We start from the raw sequence: 21,107 nt of genomic DNA, 5'->3' as shown, positions 1-21,107 counted from the left end.
GCTCTGTTAGCTGTATTTCTATGCTGCCCTACTTATAGTGTAAGCTTTGAACATAACAGCTGGTCATAACATTTTTATCATAACAGCTGCTGTAAAAAGGGGCCTGTTTTGTTTATTTGCTTTCTCGTTTGCTGGTTAATACATTTAATAACATTTAAAGTCTAGGAATGAGGTTCAAACCGGCCAAATGTTAAATGTTGCACAGAACGTTGTTAATGGGACAGAACATAGTTAATGGCAGGACTCTTAACAGCGTTGATGTACAGAAGGATCTTGGGGTCTAAATCCAGAGCTCCTTTTTACACAGATTGATAGGATGATAAAGAAGGTGTATTGTACTCTTGTCTTTATTAGTTGAGGAATTGAGTTCAAGAGCCAACAAGTGATGTTTTAGCCTTATAAAACTCTAGTTAGTCTGCATCTGGAGTATTGCATTCATCTCTGATTGCCTCAGTATTAGAAGGATGTGGAAGCATTGTGCAGGGTCCACACTTACCAAGATGCTGCCTGGATTAAAGGCCATCTGCTATAAGGAGAGGTTGGACAGACTTAGGCTGTTTTCCTTGCAGTGGCAGAGGCTAAGGCGAGATCTCACAGAGGTTTATAGATTATGAAGATATTTATAAAATCATGAAAGGCATAGAAAGATTCCACACGATCAGGAAAGCTCACGAATACCTCTACTTTCTGAGGAGGTTGAAGAGAGCTGGACTACGCTCATGTCTTTCTACAGGTGTGGAGTAGAGAGCACCCTACAAGCTGCATCACCGCATGGCGTGGAAACTGCATGACAGCAGATAGGAGGGCTCCAAGACAGTGCATCATTGGCACCACCCTACCTGACATCAAGGACAGAAGGGTGCCAGAAAGGAGCCAATAACATCATTAAGGATCCCACCCACTCTACTTTTGTCTCTCTCCCATCAGGGAGGAGGCTACGTAAGACCACCAGACACAAAAAGAGCTATTTTCCCCAAGCAGTAAGACTGATCAACAGCTCCACCCACTACCTCGAGTTTATCATTTCCTGTTACCAACTTCATGTACAGACACTCCTGTGCCTAGCATCATTTTATGAATGTACAATCAACTGATGTATATTAGTTTTCTTATGTATTTACACAATAGTTATTGTGGGTTTTGTTATTATTGTGTTCTTTATCTTACTGTGTTTTTTTGTGCTACACTAGATCCAAAGTAACAATTATTTCGCTCTCCTTTGCTTGTGTACCGGAAATGACATTAAACAATCTTGAATTTTGATTGCCAGTACACTTTACCAGAGTTCAAATGTCTAATATCAGAGGGCATGCATTTGAAGTAAGAGGGGTTAAGTTCAAAGGTGATGCACTGATGATTTTGTTTTATAGTGAGTGGCTGGAATGTGCTGTCACGGTAGTAGTGGAGGCAAATATGACAGAGGCATTCAAGAGGCTCTTAAATAGGCACATGAATATGAAATAAAAGGAGGGATGTCAACATTGTGCAGGCAGAAGGGATTAGTTTAGATGGGGATTTGGTTACTAATTTAATTAGTCTGGCACAACATCCGGGGCTAAAGGGTCTTTTTTTGTTCGGTACAGTCCACGTTCTACATTCTGATACAAAAACCAAGCTGTAGCTAGCAAGAAAAACCCAAAACTGTAACATATTAATCTGAAGAAATTCATTTGCAAATTGCTTCCATTGTCATGAATGCATTGACATCAATGTTGAATTCATTGATGTGGGTAGATGTAACTGGGAAAAATACCTCTACAAATACATCCTTCAATGAAAATAAAAGATAAATTATGTAGGAATGAATAGGTTTTCCTCAAAAAAAATTCTCCATGACTAATACCATTCAGTTGATGAAACTTACTTACACCTTTGTACTTAACTGCTGATACAATCTAAATTGACAAATGCAAATGACATCCACACTAATATTTTTACAATGCACTCTTCCAAAAGAGATTAAAGACTAAACTGTATTGTGAAAGCTTATTTCATTTTATTAATCAAATATAACGATAAAATTAAACATTCATACCTGTAGTGGTAACAGATCGAATTTGCAAGGCTTGTGTGGGAATCATATGACGAAATCTGAAGGGATCACGTTCATCTGGGACAGAAACCCTTTGGGAGATGTTTCCCTATTGCACACAGAATAGATGGCATCATTTGTTGAGATTTTACAAGAATCAAAAGAAGATTTATGCAACAGATGTTGAAGCAAAGTTAATTACCATTTATGATTGAAAATAGAGTTAAAGAGAAGTATAAATGTGGAAAAAATATTTATAACTGAGGTTATAACTTAGTTTAAATAACTTTTATTAGAACGCAAGCATGGCTGTGCTAAGAGAAATTTGCAATTTCCACATACAATAGAGACAACAATGGCATTTTCTTCTTTCTTTGTAGATCACAATCAATTACATTTTCATCATGAAATATCATTGAACTTGAAACAGTTCTTTAACTATTTAGTGTATTATGCAATGAACACAATGCTCTTTTGTGCCCTACTGATGTTTTCCTAGATTTACATCAATTCAAACTTTTTCTAGCAATGTAATGACCATTGCGAAAATATTTTTTTCCAAATTAATAATTTAATGGCGTTCCATCCAAACCCACCAGTTGGCATTCAAGGGATGGTGTCATACTTGAGGACTCATATTAGGGGTGCAGTATGTGAGCAGGTCAAAGAGGAGCAGTAGGGCAAGTTGCAAGCTGGGGATTAGTATTGGTTGCTGCTATGGTTAGGAGGGAGGTTGGGGAAAGTCGTTGGTCAGAAGAATTGTGTACATTACTTAAAGATTCCACTAAAAATCAGATCCAAGTCAAACTTAGAATTTGCTAAGAGAGGTTGTTTTTAAAGTTAAATGAAGAGCAAAATATTACAGAACTTGGAATCCTAAAACAAGAATGGAAAATGTTGGAAATACTCTGCAATTTAGGCAGCATCTGCAGAGAGTTAAATAGTTAATGTTTCTGCTGACAAGGCCTTTGAATATAGTTTCTCTCTACGTTGATCCTGCATGATCTGCAGAATATTTCCAGCATTTTCTGTTTCAATCTCCTTCTGTTTATACTGAAACCATCTACACAGGCACAGTGAGTGGTCTGTGAACTGGGTGAGCCACCAATTGCTGAGGCAGCTTCCAGACATACATCCGGTTCTCCGGTTCTTGGTACATTAGTCACAAGCAGGACTTGGATCAAAAATCACTCACTTTTGAATGGCTATAAATGAGTCACATGGCACTAAAATATGGTATTAACCATGTATGTATGTTCAAACAAACAAAACTGTCATTTGAGTAATGGATCTATGTTATTCTTTAACATAGTGATATCTGAATATTATCTTGCAACATCATCATGAAATATTTGAAACCCAGTTTTTAAATAAAGGTATTTCTCTTTAATTTTTTATTATTTTATATTTACTTGTTCAAAATAATGTATTTAGAGTAATATGCTGTATCTCATAAAACTCATACTATTTCAGGACAAAAACTTACCAGTTTCCTTTTCTGCTTAAAACCATCTTTATAGATAAGAACAACTGCAGCTTTGAACACTAGAAACAAAGAACATTAGATAGCAAAAGATGTTGTGTTTTTAAACAATCAACTCTTTCTCACATGACAGTCAATGCAAAGAGATACTGAAAATATATCAACGTAAAACTTGATTTCGTACAGTAGATTATTGAGCATATCAGACCCTTTTCAAGAGGCTGTTCCATCCTGCCATCAATTCCCCAGAAATATTGTACACACATAGTACTAAAATGGATATTACATTCAGTTACATCTCAAGAGTCTAAACAAAATGAAGTACAACATACCAAATGCTGCCAATTCAGGATCTTTTTTACACTTCCCAAAGGATGATGGAGGATTGAGCCAACTAACTGTAGAATGGAGAAGAAGATCTCCCATTGAAAGGTCCCCAACCTGTAAATAACAAACACAACCTGTATAACACCCACAACTGCATGCACTTATGCTGAATCTTTTTTTTGACAAGGGGTAGTGATTCACTATTTTGGAACACCTTTGCAACTTCAATAGTTTTGCTCAAACTTAAATTAGAAAACACATTTAATTACGCATTTGGAAAGTGGGGCAAATAAATCATTGACTCTTATTGAAGATGCCTTTGTTTTTACTTCTTGACGTAACCCTGTATGAAGTGACATTAAATTTTAATATTTCTAAATATTAAATGCACACTCAAAAAATGCTGTTATAACGAGTATTTGTCTTTGATTATTGATATGCAAATTGACCAACAACTACCAGCAAGCAAAGGATACTAGTTTGGTAAGCTACCACGGCTTGTTTGCCAGTTTATTCTACTCTAAACTTTGTAGAAATTCGATATAGCCCTTACATTCATGAAGAGGTTGCCCATTAACTTTGCCATGTAAAAGGTTAGTACAGTAATAAAAGCAAATAGTCTATTTGAACAATATTATAGTTGTTACTGACTACTAAAATAATTTGTTTTGCTAGAAAGATAATAATCAAAACTGTCAATCCATCTAAAAATTAATTGTTGTTTAAGATATTAAAGGTTGAACATAATATTTTAAAATATTTTCTTTTACCTTACTTATTCCCTTGCCTAGTTGACTGTAAATTTACCTAGCTTTAATTCTCTCTGTATTTTACATGATATTAAATTTAACCACACTAATTGAATCCCTCAATCCTACTGTGGCTTATTTTTTTAAGACAGTCATTCCTATTTGTTAAAGCGATGTACCTTATACCAAGGCAATGCTGCCAACCGTCATCAGATTACTGTCCAGGGCACAACCCTTCCATGATTTGGTCTGAAGTGGAGCAGAGACCAGTCAGCCTCCTTAAGAGTCTATAGGATTACCATTGCCGAATCACCCAATAAAAAAAAATTGGAGCAGCTGCTTAATTATTGTAGCTGAATGAGTAAGCCACAGTTTCCTTTAATGACTGTTTCACAATGAACCTTCCACTATCAAACAGTCACGTCAAGCATGTAATGAAATACTCTTTGAGTGCAGCTCCAAACTGTTGATGTTGTTCGTCCATCGTTGACGTCGATGAGGACCTCGGTATTTATCAACTACTGTTCATTTGTCAGATGCTTTTTTATATCTTATTCAGTGATCCAATTGATTTCATTTTCCATTAAATAATATTTTTTTTAAATGTTGATGTGAACAATTTAAATACATTGTTTGATACAAGAGACACATGATTACATTTCCTTTCATGTAATGAGGAACTAACTTGGCTTTCTCCTTTGCCCTTCTTTGGTTAACATGGTGATATACTAAATACACTAATGTTCAGGATATTGCAAAACATGATGTTGCAAATATTGTTCCCACCACTAATTTTCCCAGGTAAGTTTTATCATTTGCCATCATTTTTATCATCCCAGAAATTTGTAACAAACAAAATGCAACCTGTTTTCTAAACTAGACCATTTAATTGACTGTTAAGCATGTGGTAAATAAAAAAAAAATCAATGCATGCATTTACATAGTATAACAAGAGCTAAAGTTTTAAATATCTGTAAACGATTAAAGTCATTGTCAGTTCATTTTCAGAGAAAAACATTAAAAGAAGATTTACTACACAAATATTAGGTGATTAAAATATTAAAGTAGATCTTAAACTCAGGAGTAGGATAATTTCAGCTGACAATGGCACAAAATGAGAGAGAACCCAAAAAAGGAGAAAGGTCTCCACAGAACAACATAGAACATTACAGCATTGTACATGCACTTCAGCCCGCGACATTGTGCCAACTTTTAAATTACTCTAAGATCAATCTAACCCTTCCCTCACACACCGACCTCCATTTATCTTTCATCCATGTGTCTATCCAAATGTCTCCTAAATGTCCCTAACTTATGTGCCTCTAGCACCACCCTAGCAGTGTATTCCATGCACTTAAAACATTTGACAACCCCTATACTTTCCTTCAATCACCTTAAAATCATGCATCCTCATGTTAGCCATTTCTGCTCTGGAAAAGTCTCTGGCTGTCCACTCTATCTACATCTCATCCTGTACACCTCTATGAAGTCACCTCTCATCCTCCTTTGCTCCAAAGATAAAAGCCTGAGCTCGCTTAAACCTTCCTCATAAGACATGTTCTCTAATCCAGGCAGCATCACGGTAAATCTCCTCTGCACTCTAAAACTCCCACATCCTTACTATAATGAGGCAACCAGAAATGAACACAGTGGTCCAAGTGTGGACTAACCAAAATTTTATAGAGCTGCAACAATAAAGGGCCTTGAGGCCCAGAACTCAATTCCCCAATTAGTGAAAGTAAACACACCTCGTATCTTCTTAACCACACTATCAAGTTGCCTGACAGCTTTGTACTATCTATAGTCAAGGACAACAAGATCATTCTGTTCCTCCACACTGCTAAGAATCTTGCTATTAACTTTGCACTCTGCCATCAAGTTCGACCTTCTAAATTGTATCAGTTCACACTTTCCTGGATTGAACTCCATCTACCACTTCTCAGGCCAGCTCTGCATTCTGTCAATGCCCTGTTGTAACCTACGCTAATCGTCTACACCATCCACAATGCCGCCAACTTTCATGCCACCTGTAAACTTATTAACCCAACCTTCCTTACTTTACCTAAGTCATTTATAAAAATCACAAAAAGCAGGGGTCCCAGAACAGATCCCTGCAGAATACCACTAATCATCGACCTCCAGGCAGAATACTCTCTATTTAGTACCTCTGCCTTCTGCAGTCAATTACAAATCCATACAGCCAAGTTTCCCTGGATCCCATGCCTCCTGACTTTGCCACACACCTTACTAAAATCATCATACACTGCATCCATCATTCTACCTTCATCAACTTGTTTTATCGCTTCCTTCTGACCTGCCCTCAAAAATCCATGATGACTCTTCCTAATCGTACTATGCTTCTCCAAATACTTGTGAATCCTCTCTCCAAGAATCTTCTCTGATATTTTCCTACCACGGATCTAAGTGGGATGAAAATATATTGGAAAAGGCGAGTAGGGGGACTTCCGGCAGAGCTCATGGAGTGAAGTCATGTTCTTGACTCGCTCCATCACCTCTGAGTTTTTTTTCCTATGATCAGCTATATTTAACTAACCATTAAGGCATCGACTTTTACAATAATCTGAAATAAATTGGGCTTTTTGATATTTGGATGCTTTTAAGGTCTGCTATGTCTAAGAACGGAAAAAATGGGAAAGACGGCAAACCTCCGGTTAGACCGAAAGGTACCGATCTCCCTCCGACTGAACCACCTTTGACTCTGAAAGCTATATCGGATCTAATTCAAAGGGAAATATCAACCTCTATAAAGGAGCTCATTCGTGCGGAAATTTCAATTAATTTCCAGAAAATTGCCGATTCAATCGATAAAATGCAAACACCTATCACGGAACATCAGTCGGCTATATCTAATCTTCAAAAATCCACGCAACAAAATGAACTCAAGATGGAGAAAATTGAAGAAACAATTACCATAATGAAGAAAAAACTTGACTTTCTGACTTTTAAAAACTCTGACTTAGAATCCAGAATGCGACGGCAGAATATTTGAATTATTGGTGTTCGTGAAGCTGCTGAATCTGACAACCCTATAAAATTTTTTTCTCAACTTTTAAAAGATGCATTTCCTACCGTATTTCCTAACCAACCACCGTTATTGGATCGGGCTCATAGAGTTCCATCATATTCGTCTAAGTCAGATAAACCTCGGCATGTCATTTTACGTTTTCAATACTTTCAAGACAAGGAGAAGCTGCTTCGATTTGTTCGATCTAAAGGTTACATTGATTTTTTGGATCTTCAGTTCCAATTCGTGGAGGACTTCAGCAAACAGATTCGGGATCAACGGGTTCATTACAGATCTGTGATGTCGGAACTCTACAAAATGGATTTAAAACCAGCGCTGCTTTACCCAGCGCGTTTAAGGATCCGCACTCCTGACGGAGCCCTTCGTTTTTTTTGAATCTCCATCGGATGCCCAGAGTATCTGGATCAATTTTCACCTTCAACATCTTAATTGTAATTTTTAACTATCTCTGTTTGATCGGAGGTTGTGAATCTGTCGGGTTTAATTTTTGTTTGCTTTATATGGGCAGAAAAGTTTATTTTTGATTAATTAATATGGTTGCCAAACTTTCTTTCTAACTGCATCATTCCTTTCTTTTTCCTTGGGGATTATGGGTGGTTATTCCCTTAGTATCATTTTGCGTATTTCCTTTGAGGCCTTAAATTTCGTAGTCTTTAAATGTACTTTTTTTTGTAGGTTTTCCTAACTAGTTTATATTAATAATTTCGTTTCTTTTTTTTTGGTTAATTATTGGATCTCTGGTCTGTTTCGGTTTTCTTTATATTTTCTGGCTTTTTCTCTGTTTTACATTGTGCTTGTCTTAATTGATCTACCTTTTTTTATTCTTCTACTGTTTTATAACTAGCTGATCTTTTTTATATTTACACTTTTTTTAGTGAGCGTCTATCTGAAGTCATGGGGGTAGTTTTAGTGCTTGCTTCTTTCTGGCAGGTCTGCTTTAGATTTAGCCTTGAGGTCATGGGGTGGGGGGTGGTGGGAGGGGCTTCACGTTTTAGTTTTTTTCTTCTTGGGCTACTTACATTACTGAAGTATTGGTTGCGTTCTCCTTCCCGTTATCTCTGGTTTGTTCTGCTCCCTTTCCGGGTTCGTGGGTCAGACCTATCGTCAATCCTTTTTTTTGCGGGTTGACTTTAGGGTTTATGGAGTCTATTATTAATTTTGTCTCCTGGAATACTAATGGTCTTAATCATCATATTAAAAGGAAAAAAGTTTTTAAAGTATTCCGGAGACTTAAAGCACATGTTCTATTTTTACAAGAGACCCATGTGCGGAGGCGGGACAGACTACGTTTTTTTAAATTCTGGAAGGAACAACAGTTTCATTCGAACTCTAATGCTAAGATTCGAGGCGTCTCTATTTTTATAGACTCCTCAGTTACTTTTGTACAACATGATATTATCTCTGATCCGAATGGTAGATTTCTACTGGTCAGTGGTCTACTATTTAATAAAAAGGTAGTTTTGGTTAATGTTTATGCTCCCAATATGGACTGTCCGGAATTTTATAAATCATTATTTAATCGGTTCCCGAATCTGAATGAGTTTTCATTGATCTGGGGTGGAGATCTTAATACTTGCTTATCCCCAGTTTTGGGCCGTTTGGCTCCTTTACGGACTTTACCCAATATATCTGCAACTTTGATTAACTCATTCCTCTCTGATTCTGGGTCGACGGACATCTGGCGTTTTTTGCATCCTCAGGAAAAATATTTTTCTTTTTTTTCACATGTTCACCATTCCTATTCAAGAATTGATTATTTCTTTATTGATTCTCGGCTTATCTCTTCAGTGATTAAATGTGATTATGACTCTATTACCATTTCGGATCATGCTCCACTTAAGCTTTCTATTAAAATTCAGGTCAATGCACAAAATAATAGACAATGGCGTTTTAATTCGTTGCTGCTTCAGGACTCGGACTTTGTTAACTTTATGAATGAACAGATTGATCTTTTTTTTTACAATCAACTACACAGAGGATATTTCTGTGAACATTCTTTGGGATACTTTTAAAGCTTATATTCGTGGTCAGATTATCTCGTATTCTGCTGCTTTGAGGAAGAAGTTGAAGCAGGAGGAGCTGGTCATTGTGGACAAGATTAAGGAAATTGATAAAAAATATGTTACAGCTCCCTCTGAGGAGTTGTATAAACAAAGAACTGAACTTCAAATGGAACATAGTTTATTACTTTCATCTTCGATTGTAAACCAACTAAAGAAAACAAGAAGTGAATTTTATGTACACAGTGACAAAGTTGGCAAATTGTTAGCTAACCAATTGAAGTCTAATTATACTAAATCTCAAATTAATCAGATTTATAATCAAAATGATTGATTGATATTTGATCATGCGGAGATTAATCAAACCTTTTTTGATTTTTATTCTTCCTTATATCAATCTGAGTCTTTACGAGACTCTAAATATATGAATGACTTTTTAGATAACCTAGATTTCCCTGAGATTTCACAGGATATGCCTTCTATGCTAGATGCTCCCATTACCACTGATGAGATTAAGAATGTTATTTCCTCTATGAACCTGGGGAAAGCTCCTGGCCCTGATGGGTTTACCGTGGAATTTTATAGTTTTTTTGCACCTTCATTAATCCCTTGGTTCGGTAGGGTCTTGGAGGCTTCATTAAAACTTGGTAAACTTGGTTACTTGATCAGGATATACTATCTATTCCTAAATGGGTAGCATTGGAACTACAATCTGTTCAGGGTTATACACTTGGCTCTATTTTAGGCTCCTCTCTCCCTTTTGATTCGAAACGCCTTAAGCAGGTGTCTAACCCGATAGTTAAATATGCTTTGCGTATTTGCTTTCAATTCAGAAAATTTTTTGATCTTAATCAATTCGGGTTAGCGATTCCTATTTTAGGTAACATATTTTTTCCTCCCTCTTTTACGGATCGCGCTTTTCAAACTTGGAAGACTAAGGGTATTTTATGGTTTTTGGATTTATTTTTAGATGGTTCCCTTATGTCTTTTGAACAATTATCTAATAAATATAACTTATCAAGAATACATTTTTTTAGATATTTACAAGTTAGAAATTTCCTAAGTACTATACTTTCTTCCTTTCCAATGCTTCCTCCTACATATATTTTAGATTCGATAATTAATCTTAATCCATGTCAGAAAGGTGCATCGGCTATGATTTATAATATTATTATGAAACTTAGGAAAGCTCCATTTGATAAGATTAGGGTAGATTGGGAACAGGAATTGGGGCTTACCATTTCTGTGGATGATTGGGGGCAGATTTTACAATTAGTTAATACTTCCTCTATTTGTGCTAAACATTCCCTAATTCAATTTAAAGTGGTTCATAGAGCACATATGTCCAAAGATAAGTTAGCGCGTTTTTACTCGCATATTAATCCTCTTTGTGATAGATGTTCAGGGCAGATAGCCTCTTTAACTCATATGTTTTGGTCTTGCCCTACTTTGGAAACTTTTTGGAGAGATATTTTTAATATTATTTCTAAGGTTTTAAATATAGATATCTCTCCTCACCCTATTACTGCTATCTTTGGACTACCTAAAATTTCTAGTAATCTTTCCCCTTCAGCCCGTAGAATGATCGCATTTCTTACTTTAATGGCGAAAAGATGTATTTTACAACATTGGAAAGAGCTTAATGCTCCAACTACCTTTTTTTGGTTCTCTCAGACGATTTTATGTTTGAATCTGGAGAAAATTAGAAGTAACCTTTATGATTCTTCATTTAAATTTGAACAGATTTGGGGACCTTTCATTCGATATTTTCATTTAATGTAATATATACCCTTCTTGTTTTTCTTTTCACTGTTTTTAATGGAGGTCGGGATTGAGGACGTGATTTTAAGTTTAACTCTGTTTGGTTTCAAGTTAGCCCATTGCTTTGCTTTGCTTTTAGTTAGTTGCACGGTGGGTTTTTTTGGGGGGGGTTTTTTTTTCTTTTTTTCTATTGATATATATAAAATTTAGTATACTATTATGTTATCTTGGTTTCTTATGTTTAAATTACATTGTTTGTAGTTTTTTTTTGGTATTGATACCTTCTGGAATTTTATTATATTTTAACATTGTATTAATGTTTATATGGCTTACCTTTTTGTATACTTATTCAATAAAAAGATTTAAAAAGAAAGAAAACTTGGTAAACTTCCCGAATCCTTCTATAGAGCGTCAATCTCTCTAATATTAAAGAAGGATAAAGATCCTACTCAATGTGCATCTTATAGATCAATATCTTTATTAAATGTTGATTCTAAAATTTTTTCTAAATTATTAGCAAACAGATTAGAAAAAGTTCTCCCTTTTATTATTTCGGAAGACCAAACGGGTTTTATTAAAGGTCGTTACTCTTTCTATAACATTCGCACACTGTTAAATATTGTTTATACCCCCTCACCAAATGTTCCTGAGTGTGTTATCTCTTTAGATGCTGAAAAAGCTTTTGATAGAGCAGAATGGTCTTACTTATTTAAGGTGCTTGAAATGTTTAATTTTAGCTCGAAATTTATATCTTGGATCAAACTGTTATATCATTCTCCTATGGCCTCGGTCCGTACTAACTCTTTAAGTTCACCTTTTTTCCCTCTTTTTCGAGGTACTCGACAAGGTTGTCCTCTTAGTCCTTTATTATTTGATATTGCATTAGAACCTCTTGCAATTGCCATTCGAGAATCTCCAAATATTATTGGGATAACTCGGGGCTTAAAGTCCCATAAAATATCACTCTATGCTGATGACTTACTTTTATATATTTCTAATCCTCAAAAATCTATCCCTACTGCTTTAGATTTATTAGCACAATTCAGTCTTTTTTCAGGTTATAAATTAAATCTTAGTGAGAGTGAACTTTTTCTGATTAATAAACAACTTCCCTTGTATCATAACTTTCCATTTAAATTGATTAATAATTATTTCTCATATCTTGGGATTAAAATTACTTATAAACACAAAGATTTATTTATTTAATTTTTTTACCTTTAGTTGATCATATTACTCAACTTTCATCTAAATGGTTTCCATTATATTAACTTTGATGGGTCGTATTAATGCAGTTAAGATGTTTATTCTGCCAAAATTTTTATATATATTTCAGGCATTACCGATTTTTGTTCCAAAATCTTTTTTTGATAAAGTTGACTCTAAAATTTCTTTATTTGGCAAAATAAAAACCCGAGACTGGGTAAAATACATTTACAGAAAGCTAAGAGAGATGGAGGTTTAGCATTACCTAACTTTAGGTTCTATTACTGGGCAATTAATATTCGACATATGAAATTTTGGTTACTTGACCAAGATACACTATCCATCCCTAAATGGGTAGTTTTGGAATTACAATCTGCTCAGGGCTATACACTTGGCTCTATTTTAGGATCCTCTCTCCCTTTCGATTTGAAACGCCTCAAACTGGTTTCTAACCCAATAGTTAAATATACCTTAGGTATTTGGTTCAAATTCAGAAAATTTTTCGATCTTAACCAATTTGGGCTAGCGATCCCTATTTTAGGTAACATATTTTTTCCTCCCTCTTTCATGGATCGTGCGTTTCAAATTTGGAAGACTAAGGGTATTTCACGGTTTTTGGATTTATTTTTAGATGGTTCCCTTATGTCTTTTGAACAATTATCTAATAAATATAATTTACCAAGAATACATTTTTTTAGATATCTTCAAGTTAGAAATTTCCTAAGTACTATACTTTCTTCCTTTCCAATGCTTCCTCCTACATATATTTTAGATACTATAATTAACCTTAATCCATGTCAGAAAGGTGCAATGACTATTATTTATAATATTATTATGAAACTTAGGAAAGCTCCATTTGATAAGATTAGGTCAGATTGGGAACAAGAATTGGGTCCTATTATTTCCGTGGATGACTGGGAGCAGATTTTACAATTAGTCAATACTTCCTCTGTCTGTGCTAAACATTCCCTAATTCAATTTAAAGTTGTTCATAGAGCACATATGTCCAAAGATAAATTAGCTCGTTTTTATTTTCATATTAATCCTTTTTGTGATAGATGTCCGGGGCAGATAGCTTCCTTAACTCATATGTTTTGGTCTTGTCCTACTCTGGAAACTTTTTGGAGAGACATTTTTAATATTATCTCAAAGGTATTGAATATAGATATCTCTCCTCATCCTATTACTGCTATCTTTGGATTACCTAAAATTTCCAGTAATCTTTCCCCTTCAGCCAGTAGAATGATTGCATTTCTTACTTTAATGGCAAAAAGATGTATCTTACAACATTGGAAAGAGCCTTATGCTCCAACTACCTTTTTTTGGTTCTCCCAGACGATATTATGCTTAAATTTGGAGAAAATTAGAAGTAATCTTTATGATTCCTCATTTAAATTTGAACAGACCTGGAGATCTTTTATTCAATATTTTCATTTAATGTAATTTTTTTTTCTCTTTTGTTTCATATTTATATTCCCTTCTTGCTTTTTTTAACTGATTTTAATGGAGGTCGGGTTTGAGGACGTGATTTTAAGTTTTTTAACTCTACCTGTTTCCAAGTTAGCCCATTGCTTTGCTTTGCTTTTAGTTTAGTTGCACGGTGGGTTTTTTTTGGGGTTTTTTTTTCCTTTTCTCTATTGATATATATATATATATATAAAATTAGTATACTATTAATTTACCTTATTATTTTATGTTTAAACTGCACTGTTTGTATCAATTTTTTTTTCTGTATTAATATCTCCTGTAATTTCTAACAGTGTATTAGTGCTTATATGGTTTACCTTTTGTATACTTATTTAATAAAAAGATTTAAGAAGAAAGGAAAAGGTGAGTATTTATAAGTTAGTACAATGTCAATTGTGAAAAAATGGCTGCATCTGACGAAGTAAAGAGAGCTAGGAAGGTGTCTTGGCTTACATCACTTAGAGAATTAACAATAAACAAAATTATATACCCAAACTATATATTTTTCTTAAAGTTAATGAACATATTCTCTTACCTCTTTCTTCTCTCCAGTTTGCTCAGCTATAAGCTGGTCAAATACAGCACCATATTCTTCATGTAATTTCTGCATTTCATTTATGTGACTTGCTACTTTGTTCATAGCTTTCATTGCCACTGAAAGTTTAAAAGATGAACAATAAACTTCTGGTGCATTTCACAAAATTTAGATATATTAAATATAAATATACTGCTCAAAAAATTGCATTTATGTAAAGGTCCTTCCTTGGCTGACAATTATTAGCAGATGACTATTCAGGTGGTAGGTCTCAGTGGCAGATACATATGTTATACCGTACCTCATGGTATGATATATAACCAATGACGATCACAGATTCCACTCCATTCCTTACAACAATTACTCTTCTGATCACTATCAGTATCTCTAGCTTATATGAGAGTCACCTCAGTAGAAGATTGGAACAACCTTGATAATTTCCCTGTGACTTAATTCATGTCAAGTGTGAACTTTCTGCTTTGGACTCAAGATTTTTGCACAGGGCTTATCGTAAAATAGAAATGTGAGGATGGGTTAAATTCTATGTCTGCTCATGATGTGCTCAATCCATCTTCCTGTATAATTTACAGCAGTACAATGGAATATGGCTATTCGGTTCATTATACTTGGGTGGGACCTCTGCAATGGCAATTCAGCAGGTCCTATTCCCAGCTCCTTTCCTGTAGCTCTGAAAACTTTTCCCTCAAGAATTTAATTCCCTTTTTAAAGCAACAACTGAATTTACCTCCACCACTTTTCTACACAGTGAGTACCCATTATTTGACAAACATCTTTCTCATGTCATTTATTTGTAAATTATCTTAAAATTTGTTTTAAAATCTGATATTTCACCCTTTTGTCATTGGAAACGGTTCCTCTGTCTTTATAACTGCTAACATTTCCATCCAATTTCCTTTCAGCTTTTTCTCTTCGAGGGAGAGTAAGATTCTCTGGCTTAGCCATGGAACTGAACCCCTTCATCCCTGGATAATTCTCTAATGAATTTTATCAGTACTCTCATCCTTCTTATAGTACAGTGATGAAAGGTTAAATCTGTTTTTTTTTGAGATTCCATATTACCTCCTTGTTTTTATTTATGTACCTTTATAATTAAACACAGGATCATTGACATTAATATTTCCAACACTTTGCACCTCTCTGTATTAAATTTCATTTGACATTTGTCTACCATTCCACCAACCTGCCTCAGTCCCCAAAATGAATGATAATTCTCCTGACTGCTGTGTTTAAAGTATTAGGCCTAGAACAGGGTGTATGCACTCAAACAAGACGACAATGGTGTAGCCAAAGCATCTCATTTCCCATCATATCTAGGCATCTATTCTGGCACAAAATTAAAATCCAACCCATACCTGACCCAACCACATCCACTGTAAGCCTAATCTGAGCCAAAGTCTGGTCCAGCCTGTCCAACATAATAGATGGATCCATTAGGGAACCACATTCTACCATGAGAAGAAGAACAACTTCCTGTATCACATGCATTCTGCAGCTGATTTCTGTCCCAGAGTACTAAGGCCCAGTGCATTTAGTGTATCTGGCTCTGGCCAAGTAACCTTTCTCTAATTTTGACCACTTCTGTACAATTCAGTGACAATTTTGTTTGTTTCATGTTGGCTAACCAAAACTGCAGTAAAAGCAAAACCAGCTTGAGAAAGCCCAGTAGGTGGATAGAAAGCTGTATTTAGGCAATTTTGATGAACTTAGTTAATATTTTGTTGTTATATTTTCTGCATCATGCACTTTTTCAGCTTTTTATTGCTGCTATTTATTTCTTCCTCCTGAGGTAGTAAACTGGAGCACCCTGACTGAGGCAGCCTCACTTTGACTGCACTGCTGCAGATACAATGGATTGTGTCATCCTTTAACATGACCTAATCCAAACTTCACAAAGGGCAAGGTGTTCCTATATATACACAACTATCATGATTATTTACATTACAGGGTTAGTCCAGCACATACTTTTCATTAACCAATGAGTCATACCGCAACATAAAAGTACTTCACAGCTGCCCGTTACTTTAATAGGCCACTTAGCTCTGTCTCCCGTGCCAGGACAAGCCAGTGAAATTTCTACAGACTGACAAGATCCTGCAAAGCCCAAAGCTTCATAGACTCTACTCAAACCAACGTACAGGTAAACAAGAATGAAAGCAAATTTGTAAACAGGCATCGCATTCACCACTAGCAAGATTGGATTTGCTTTCCTAGGAATGAAACAGATTCTTCTTTTTAAGTCAACAGGGTTTCAGGATTCTGAAAGAAACATTTCTGTGGCGACTCCTGGGAAATCAATGCTTTATCCAAATCAATCATGATGCTACATGTGATGTTTTTCCGTGACTCAAATTGGGTACGTCCATAATCAAATCATGCCTCTAGCATTAAGCTAGTTCTGTAAAACACTGCCTATCTACTTCCAATCTACAAATGGTTATGACTATTAATGACAAGTCATCTCAGCCCCTAGACAACCATGTAGAGAAATAGTCTTGACTCATCTATTTCCAGCTGCGTCAATGCTAATGCGAATATTACGGCAAATGATTTTCCCTCCATTCACATTTCATCTGAAACAGCATAAGCTGCCCTGCAGCAGAATGTGGATAGTGGCCTATGCTGGCAAATGATTGGCAACATTAGTACAATAAAGTGCTAAATAATTACTGTTCAATTGCAATAAAGGGTGAACCCCCCACTCCAGAGGAGAATCTCAGAATTACAATCGGGTTTATAAACAGTCTTAGGTGATGTGAAATTTATTATTTTGCAACAGCGATAAAGTGCAAAAACATAAAATGACTATCAATTACAAAATAAATAATACTGCAAAAAGGAAATAATGGGGTAGCGTCCATGGATTCATTGTCCATTCAGAAATCTGATCGAGGAGGGAAAGAAGCTGTCTCTAAATTGTTGGGAGTGGTTCTACAGGCTGCTCTACTTCCTCCCTGTTGGTAGTAATGAGAAGAGGGCATGTACTGGATGGCGAGGACCCTGCCTTCTTGAGACATTGTTTCTTGAAAATGTCCTTGATAGTGGTGAGGGTTGGGCCTAGTAAGTGACTGGCTGCATCTAAAATCCTCTGCAACCTCTTGTATTCCTTTGCAATGAGGTTATTTTGCAATGCTCTCCACTGTACATATATATAAATTTGCAAGTCTCTGATGACATACCACATCTACTCAAACTTCTAATGAAGCAGAGCCATAAGTGTGTCTTCTTTGTGACTGTATCAATATGTTAGTCCCAGGATAAAACCAATAAGATATTGACACCCAGAAACTTGAAGATGCTCACTCTTTCCATGGTGAACCCTTAATGAGGACTGGTATGTGTTTGCCCAACTTCCCCTTCCTGAAGTCCACAATCATTTCCTTGGGTCTTGCACCACTCAGATAGCTGATCTATCCCACTCTTGTATACCTCCTCACTGCCATCTGAGATTTTACCAACAACAGTCGCGTCATCTGCAAAATTATAGATGGTATTTGAACTATGCTTAGCCACACAGTTATGAGCATACACAGAGTAGAGTGGTGGGGTAAGCACGCATCCTTACGGTGTGCCTGTGTTGACTGGCAGTGAGAAGGAGTTGTTATTACCAATCTGTACAGTACAGTACTGTGATCCCCTGATGAGGAAGTTGAGGATCCTATTTCAGAGGAGGTATAGAGGCCCAGGTTTACGAGCTTGCTGATTAATACTCAAGATGTAATGGACTAAATGCTGAGCTGTAATCAATAAACAGCAGTCTGATGTACATTTTGCTGTAGTGTAGGTGCTTCAAAGCTGAGTGGAGAGCCAGTGAGACTGCATCCACTGTAGAACTGTTGTGGTGGTCAGCAAGTTGCAGTGTATCAGGTCCTTGCTCAGGCAAGGTTTAATTCTAGTCATAACCAACCTCTTGAAGCACTTCATCACAGTAGATATGAGTGCAACCAGTTGATAAAAATTGAGGCATTTTACCTTGCGCTCCTTAGGTTCCCATACGACTGCTGCTGTTTCTAAGCAGGAACCTAGCCTCAGATATTAAACAGCAGTGATGTCAGATCTACATCTACAAATTTGAATGAGAGGATCATTTCTCCTTCCATATATATTCATTATGATATAAAGCTACATGGTGGTGTGGGCTGTGAAGAGGATGCAGAGAGGCATACACCAACGGGCAAGGACAAATGAAATAGACATTGAAAAATATACAATCAACCACGTTAGTAGAAAATAATAGGAAGGCAGGTGCTTTCTCAATGGTGAAATGTTACAACCGTTGGTGTTTTGAACTAGAATGTCCTTGTAGACAACTCATTGGAAGTTAACATGCTGGTGCAGCAAGCACTTTGTAAGGGAAATGGGTAAATTTGTCTTTTCTCTAAAGGGATTTCAGTGAAGAGGAGAGACTTGATCCAATAGATTGGGGTTGAGTGTAACCACATTTACAAGTTCCTCTATGCAAGGGAAGATTTTTACATTAGAAGGACTTCAGATTGAATCCTAGAACTGCAGGCTTGTTACCAGCAGACATGGCCTGTACTCTGTTGAGTTTTGAAAAATGAGAGGTGTTCTTAATACAGAGCTTGACAGGACAGATGTAGATTTGCCATGACTGTGGTATCCAGAACCAAAGATCACAGCCTCAGTTTGACTGGTCATCTACTCAGGATAGGCATGATAAGAAATATCTTCACACAAGATATAAAATTGGAATTCTGCACCAGAGGGCCATGGAGGCTGAGACACTGAGAACATTCAAGAGAGAGACTGACAATTATTTAGTCATTAAAGAAATCAAAAGGAATTTGCAGGAAGGAAGGACAATGTAGTAAGAAATTAGTTGTGATTTTATTGAATGGTAAAGAAGGCACAAGGAGCAGACTGGCCTACATCTGCTCTTCTTCCTTACCTCACTGTGGTGGTCACAACTGACCAGAAGCTAAGCTACAGCAATCATAGCAAAACAGTGACCATAAGTGCAGAGTGGAGCTTGAATACTGTGCACTTGGTACTTCAACTTTCATCCTTCTGTGGTGTACATGAAAATGAATATCTTTCAAGAACCAAGATGACTATGTGGTATGTTTATGTTGACATTGGCTATCTTTAATAAAGGATGTCTGTTAATAGCCCTTTTTTTATCTGAATGATAGTATTTATAACACCACCAAAGGAATCCAGGGACATTACAACCTCAATATCCAGCCACCATCTTCAATGTTCAAGCCAAAAGTATACTGAAATGTGCATCAAACAAGGAGAGTACCATAACAATACTTAAAAAGCTTGATACCATGGGAACAGTATTAATCTCTTGACAGGTTCCCCTGCCATTACAACTTACCCCCACTTCAAAACAAACTTAGGAGAAAAAGACCGGAGTAATCATGTAGAACCTCTTTCCACTAAGCGCAGCTCCAGTGTCATATTTAAGTTTTTTGATGACACCAATGCCATTGGCTGAATCAAAGCTGGTGACAAATCAGCATAAATGAGGGAGATTGAAAATCTGGCTGAGTAGTGCCACAACAACAACCTCTCACTCAGTGTCAGCAAAACCAAGGAGCTGATTATTGTCTAGAGGAGGAGGAAACCAGAGGTCTATGAGCCAGTCCTCATCAGGGGATCAGAGGTGAAGAGGGTCAGAAACTTTAAATCCCTCAGTGTTAACATTTCAAAGGATCTGCCCTCTGTCCCACACGTAATTACAAAGAAAACATGGCAGCTTTCTTAGAAGTTTGTGAAGATTCCGCATGTCATCTAAAACTTTGAAAAAACTTTTATAGAAGTGCATTGGTATGGAAATACCAATGCCCTTGAATGAAAAGAACCTACAAAAAGTTATGGATACAGCCTAGTCCACCATGGGCAAAGCTGTCCCTACCATTGAGCATATCTACAAGGAGCACTGTCACAGGAAAGCAGCATCCATCATCAGGGACCCCACCATCCAGGTCATGCTCTCTTCTCACTGCTGCCATCAGGGATGATTTACAGGAGCCTCAAGACTTACACCACCAGGTTCAGGAACAGTTATTACCCCTCAGCCAGAGGGGATAACATCACTCAACTTCACTCACCCCATCACCGAATTGCTCCCACAGCCTATGACCCTCCAAATATCCGAACCTGCCTCTCGTTTTTTTTTTGCACTACCTTACTTTCCCTTTTCTATTTTCTATTTATGATTTATAATTTAAATTTTTAAGGTTTACTATCGATTTGTACTCCAGGGAGTGGGAAGCGCAGAATCAAATATCGCTGTGATGATTGTACGTTCTAGAATCAATTGTTTGGCGACAATAAAGTATAAAGTATTTACTGCATATATATAGTTATTTATTTTTTCTCTTTCTGTATTTGCACAGTGTGTTGTCCTTTGCATATTGGTATTTATCCATATTGTTGGGCGCAGTCCTTTGTATTGTGTTTCTTTTTATTCACTGTGAATGCCAGCAAGAAAATGAATCTCAGGGTTGTACTGTA

General features: G+C 36.3%; 1 protein-coding gene across 4 annotated transcripts in view; it reads right to left on the bottom strand.

The window, feature by feature from the left end:
* LOC134348081 (rho guanine nucleotide exchange factor TIAM1-like) overlaps positions 1–21,107 on the bottom strand; it is a 320,986-nt gene that overhangs the window by 17,238 nt on the left and 282,641 nt on the right. For all 4 annotated transcript variants that reach the window (XM_063050923.1, XM_063050924.1, XM_063050922.1 and 1 more), the window contains 4 exons: positions 14,604–14,722; positions 3,848–3,956; positions 3,519–3,577; positions 2,036–2,141 (listed from right to left, as the gene is read on the bottom strand). In XM_063050923.1, the coding sequence (XP_062906993.1) occupies positions 2,036–2,141; positions 3,519–3,577; positions 3,848–3,956; positions 14,604–14,722 (393 nt within the window). The remainder of the gene's footprint in view (positions 1–2,035; positions 2,142–3,518; positions 3,578–3,847; positions 3,957–14,603; positions 14,723–21,107) is intronic.

Source organism: Mobula hypostoma, chromosome 6 (assembly GCF_963921235.1).
Source record: "Mobula hypostoma chromosome 6, sMobHyp1.1, whole genome shotgun sequence".
Lineage (NCBI taxonomy): Eukaryota > Metazoa > Chordata > Chondrichthyes > Myliobatiformes > Myliobatidae > Mobula > Mobula hypostoma.
The sequence above is the reverse complement of the archived record's forward strand: the minus strand, read 5'-3'. Positions and strand labels throughout refer to the sequence as shown.